The sequence below is a fragment of the Gossypium hirsutum genome, chromosome A01 (genome assembly GCF_007990345.1).
Source record: "Gossypium hirsutum isolate 1008001.06 chromosome A01, Gossypium_hirsutum_v2.1, whole genome shotgun sequence".
In the NCBI taxonomy this organism is placed as follows: Eukaryota; Viridiplantae; Streptophyta; class Magnoliopsida; order Malvales; family Malvaceae; genus Gossypium; species Gossypium hirsutum.
Window position 1 is genome coordinate 88,448,422 of NC_053424.1, and position 5,624 is coordinate 88,454,045.

Below are 5,624 nucleotides of genomic sequence, written 5' to 3' on the forward strand. Positions count from 1 at the left end.
CAGTTGTTTGGTTGAATGGAATGAAATAGAGTTGTAATAGTATTCTTGTGTTTGGTTGAATGGAATAGATGTTATAATAGTATAAGGAAAAAGACTTAAATGACCAAAATACCCTTAGTAGAATTTTTTAAATAGATAATTATTATTTTTAAATTTTAATAAAATTATTATTAAATATAATTTAATAATAATAAATAAATAATTTAATCATATTTTAACATAAGTATTATTAAATACAATTTAATAAAATAATATATAATTTAATAACATTCTTAATATTATTATTAAAATATGAATTAATAAAAATCATAATATATAATATTATAAAAATAATATATAACTACTTTATTATTTTTAAACACATATTTAACGTGCTAAATGTTCCATTATCCATTTATTTTTTCCTTGGACTATTTTTCTTCCTTTACTAAATTTCTTTTATCTTTTATAATCAAGTTTATATAATCTTCAATTGGGTTAATTGGAAGATCCATCTACAACCATGGCTGAATCAACATATTATCATCTTTATAAACATATCATTTATATTTTTATATAGTTAAATTAAAACACTTGTTCCTTATCAAACATCCGTAAAGAAAGTTGCTCCAAGCTAAGGTGCTATATTGTAAACAAGCATCAAAAGAGCACATAAAATATATATTTCAAAGTTTCATCTCAAATTGGATTATCCTCCACATTCATGAAACCAAGCATTGCAAACGACACACATATCTACATACAATCTACATTCTGATCAACTACAGGTTGGAAAAATACTCAATAGCAGTACTTTGTCAAGTAATCTTTCGAAGCGATTACCAAACCACGACCTTTCCTTGCCTCACCGTATACAGTCCCAATAATATCTATGAACTCCTGTTTGTCCTTGAGAGAGCTTGTTTCTGAAAAAAAGAGTTAACTTTGCATTAAATCAGCTTAATAGCATCACATTCAAACTGTTTTATTAGCCCCATTCGAACAGCTTAATTAACACCAATTTACAGCCCCTTTAACAACGAATCTATCCCTTTCGATCAGTAACAAAAACTAATATTTAACAACTATTGTTTTCTTTTATTTCATACATGCAGCTGACCAATTGCTCCACATAATACAACACATTCAAATAAGTATTTACATGCTGGAATAATGAGCTTTCAAGCTGTAGTTTCCAGCAGTCATTTAAGCATTTAATTGTCAAATTTTTACTTCACTACTAACAACCGAACTTATTAAGAATAACATAATATTTTAGCTACTAAACTCGATTTATAAACCCTACAACCATAGCTTACCTGCATGCAAACATCAGAATTTAAACATGAGAATTTGCAAAGTTTCCTTTGAAAAACTCACTCACAAGCACATTCAATTTGTCCTATTTTGGACAGCATAAGACAGCAACATGCAGGGCATTTGTATCCCGCAAGAACACACTCAACAGTATTGAAATTTATTAGTTCATCACAGCAACAATCCATGATTTTTAATCCAGCAATACACAATTATTTGGTCCCAAAACTGAATAGCATAATGCAACAAATGGGACTGTCTTTACAGCCCTCAATCGACATGAAAATAGAACCATTAATTTGTTTAAATTTTGGACAGCATAATAGGGGCACAAAATTGGATAGCAGTAATTTTTACACTATTTCCGAGCAGCATTTAAACTTACAATGAACGAATCTAGCTAAAGCTAGACAGTAAGTAGCCTTGAAATTTTAAAGAACATTTTCAGCCATTAAATCGAAACCGAAACATCAATGCTAATTTAATATATATATTTTAAGCATGAAAATAACAAAACGAGTTTAAAGAAAACTCACCATTAGCAACACTCAATTTTTACTTCTAAAATAACAAGTCATTTGGCAAATAAAATGCAATTTACTCATTAACGACACATCATCAATATCAATCCCAGAGTTATACATTTTAACCACGGCACCAAAGCACTATAAATCACAGCTATAACCCCTCTCAATTTGTCGTTTGAAGATACCACAATTTCATTATTAAGACCGTTTAAATTACGACAATTAATCTACTTTAGATAATGGTTTAAGACAACATAAATACTTACAGCATAAATACTTACATTTTAATCAAGACTCAGCAGTAGGAAATCTTAATTATAACTATGACATCTTCTAATTTCAGCTTAGGACATTAATATTTAATCAATTCCAGCAGCAGGTTACCTTAATTTCATTACAAAAAGTCATATTCTGACAGCATGCATGGAGTTTGCATACCTCAACAGTTCACTCAACAACTAACAATCATCAAGACTTTTCCTTCAATTTTCATCACACATACCAGCATTAGAGTACAATAAATCATTCAAGAAATAACTTAAACTCACACTATAACCAACAATAGCCATTTTTTTTTATTTACAACCATTTCTTCAAATTTCCAACATGATTTATTTACTCCTAACCAAAAATCAATAGCAGCTAATTGACAGTTTAATAATAAAATTCGGACGACTTAATTGAAGTCACCAACTAGTTTAATTCGACTTAACAATTAACTAAACGAGTAAGTGTGTGTAAATTTCAAGAAATACTTACCGAATTCTTCCTTACGAGCACAAAATTTCTCCTTGCCTTTACCACTTTAACCGTCTCCCACCTCTCAAACTTCTTAATATGAAGATACAACTATTTAGTATGCCAAATCCATGGCCTCTCCCTCTATGCTAAAAGACAATGAGTAACCCTTTTTGAACCCCTGTGATGCCTATGATTCCTCAAAAATAATGCCATGATCAAATTACAGCATAAACCAAAATATTAGACTTTTTAGGGAAAACTAGATAAATACTATGATCTGAGCACAAAGATGAAAGGATCATCCTCCAAAAGAAAAAAATTAGGTTATGCCATTAAGTAGAACTTGTGAGATCTGGCTTTAATTCCCAAAAAGCGCTTTCAATCTAAGTGCAAACCGCAACAAATTAAACCCAATAAACCTAATTGAAAACTTTTGTGAAATCAAAATTTCTCCCGAAAGAGGAAAAATTCTTCCACAGGAATTCAGAATCAAAACTGAAATTTGAAAGATCAAAAGGTCTTTCTCTAAATCCAATGAAAAAGAGCAAACCAAAATCAACATTGAGAAACCAGAAAGAAAATAGAGGAAGAAAAGTAATGGGAAATTGGAACGATTAGAAAGAGGTACCTTTGGACATTCTTGAGGGTTTGATTAAACCTAGAATTAAGGCTTTCTTTGTTACGCTAATCTTCTTCACCATGGCTGCTGCTGTTGTTCTTTCAAACCCCTCTTCTTGCTTACTCCAAACATTCTATACAGGTATATTGGAAGAATGGTGAGGGTAAAGAGAAAGTAAGAAGAGAAAGTTTAAATAAAACAGAGAAATTTTATACCGCACGATAATCTTTGAGATTTGTTGAAAAAATCTCAGATGGGAGTGGGAGTGTGAAGAGATGTGAGATGAGTAGAAAAGGAAAGAAAAATAATCTTGTGTATTACTGGAAGCGTTGAATAGCCATTCATTAGTGATGGCGTTGAATTGCTATTCAGTGGTTTTGAGGAATAAGGCTGTAATAGCTATTCCATTGAATAGGTTTTACAGCCAACCAAACCCCTGAATAAGACTGTTGGGTTGAATAAGGGAGAAATGGCTAAGCCATTCATGCGAAACAAACAAGGCCTTAGTGAATTGTGCTTAGAAGCAATGATTCCAATTACTCACCAATTCGCTATTGCTCATATGCCAAAAGCTCAAATTAGCTTTTCTTTACCCTTTTCTTTGCTCATAAAGGCTTTTGATGGATTCAACACTTTGCATACATATTAAACACAATATAGACTCATCACTAGCAACCTTAATCACATTCAAATAGAAAAAATATTGCAGATCTATGCTTTTCCCTTTTTAATACCAAAAACTTAACTAGTAAATTGAAATAAGTGATTTTATTACTCAATTTTTGTTTCTAATTTAACCACCCTAAATATCATATTATTACATATCTAAGTCATCTAAAACACCTAATTCTTCATATATAACTTTTTTGAAAAATTGAGCTTACATGAACAATCAAAGAAACTCTCAATTTCTTAAAATTCTTTAGCAATCTATCAAATTGAGATCAATGGCCTTCTAATCAGTTCAAAATAAGTTGAAAATCAATTTAAAGCAATCATTTAACTTAATATTTCGAGTTTCATCATTTTTAAGCCAAATTTTGGTTTAAAAGCTTTAGATCTATGCAATTCTCAATATAATTGATTAAATTTTGAATTGTAGAAACAACAAGCTTAGATTTATCAATAGAAATCAGAATGTTACTTTAATTGAATAAGAGTGACGAGTTGATATTCTAATTTGATAAAAAAAATATTTGAGAATAGGTGAAGAAATTGATGAAGTAAAGAGGAATTTTCTTTAAAATTGAAAGTAAGTTTGATGTTTGGAAAACAAGAAAATAAGTAAGGGTTAGTTAATGTGAGAGAAAAAGTTCTAACTTGATTTTAGGGGATTTTTCAAATGGAAACCTAATAGAGGGAAGAGATGTGGGCGGTGTTTAAATACATAACGGAGGAACAATTTTTAAAATTTTGGGGATTTTTCTTTTAAGCTACTGTCCATTTTACCATTTTTTAAATTAGTCCTTTAATATAAATTAAGACATATTTTCTTAATTATTTTCAAATTCAAATTTGTTTTTGAAATCCATTTTAAGAAAATTATTTCTCGAATGCTTAATGTTAATTTTTCGACTCTAAATTTTAGACCTGATTATTATTCTATTATTTATTAACCATTGCAAATCTAATTTCAGGATCTGAATCGGATTCTTGGTTTCCTAACACCGACACTACTAGAGCGATTTTTGGGATATGGCAATTGGTATGTTGGTATACGACTTTTGTAGTATGTAACATTATTTTACAACTATAAAATTCATAGCACAACTAAAGGGTAAATGATATTCTCTCATTGGCATTACATGATAGATGCAAAGAAAACATGGTCATGTGTCATTTTTCTTAGTGATAAATGATTTAATTACTACTTGATAGTAAATGATTTCTCATAAAGGAAGATGCAATGGTTATCATGAGATAAAATAAGATCATATTGGAAGAACAAATTTATCTCAAAGATATTAAGAATATGCTATAAGGGTAACACAATTATTACAAGGCCATTGGACGAGCACTTATTAAGTAGCTTTCGTAATGATATATAATAAGAGGGAGCTTATTCACGATACTTTAGTAGAATGACTTCCTGACTAAATAATGTTATAGGGGAAAAGCTAAAGCTTAATTATAAATTATTTGAACCCTAATTATATATGTCTAATCGATCTTTCCTCTAGTTCGAGATAACCAAAAGCGAATTGCATGTAGAACTAATGAATAGAAATAAATGAAAAACGATAAAGTGAGAGAAATAGGTCGCACGTGTCACTATCCACAGTGAATGAGTTTTCTCGTTACGTACAAGAAATTAGTAAGAAATAAATTTATGATTATTCAAATTTTTATTTAATTAATTATAATTAAATAAATAGAATTCAATGATGGAATTAAATTAATTAAGTCATTATGAATTTATTGAATAAGAAAATTAAATATAT

General features: G+C 29.4%; 1 protein-coding gene across 3 annotated transcripts; it reads right to left on the reverse strand.

The window, feature by feature from the left end:
• Nucleotides 1–626: 626 nt before the first annotated feature.
• LOC107920775 (mitosis protein dim1) lies at nt 627–4,000 on the reverse strand. 3 transcript variants are annotated; one of them, XR_001690774.2, is made up of 4 exons: nt 3,399–3,769; nt 3,193–3,316; nt 2,583–2,751; nt 627–905 (listed from the first exon to the last, which is right to left on the reverse strand). XR_001690774.2 is itself a non-coding variant. In XM_016850620.2 (3 exons), the coding sequence occupies exons 1-3, from the start codon at nt 3,743–3,745 to the stop codon at nt 781–783; spliced, it is 267 nt and encodes an 88-aa protein (XP_016706109.1). In that variant the 5' UTR covers nt 3,746–4,000; the 3' UTR covers nt 627–780. The 3 variants fall into 3 exon arrangements, 1 of the variants encoding a protein (XP_016706109.1); XR_001690773.2 differs by lacking the exon at nt 2,583–2,751 and having other exon boundaries at nt 3,399–3,712; XM_016850620.2 differs by lacking the exon at nt 2,583–2,751 and having other exon boundaries at nt 3,728–4,000.
• Nucleotides 4,001–5,624: the final 1,624 nt, after the last annotated feature.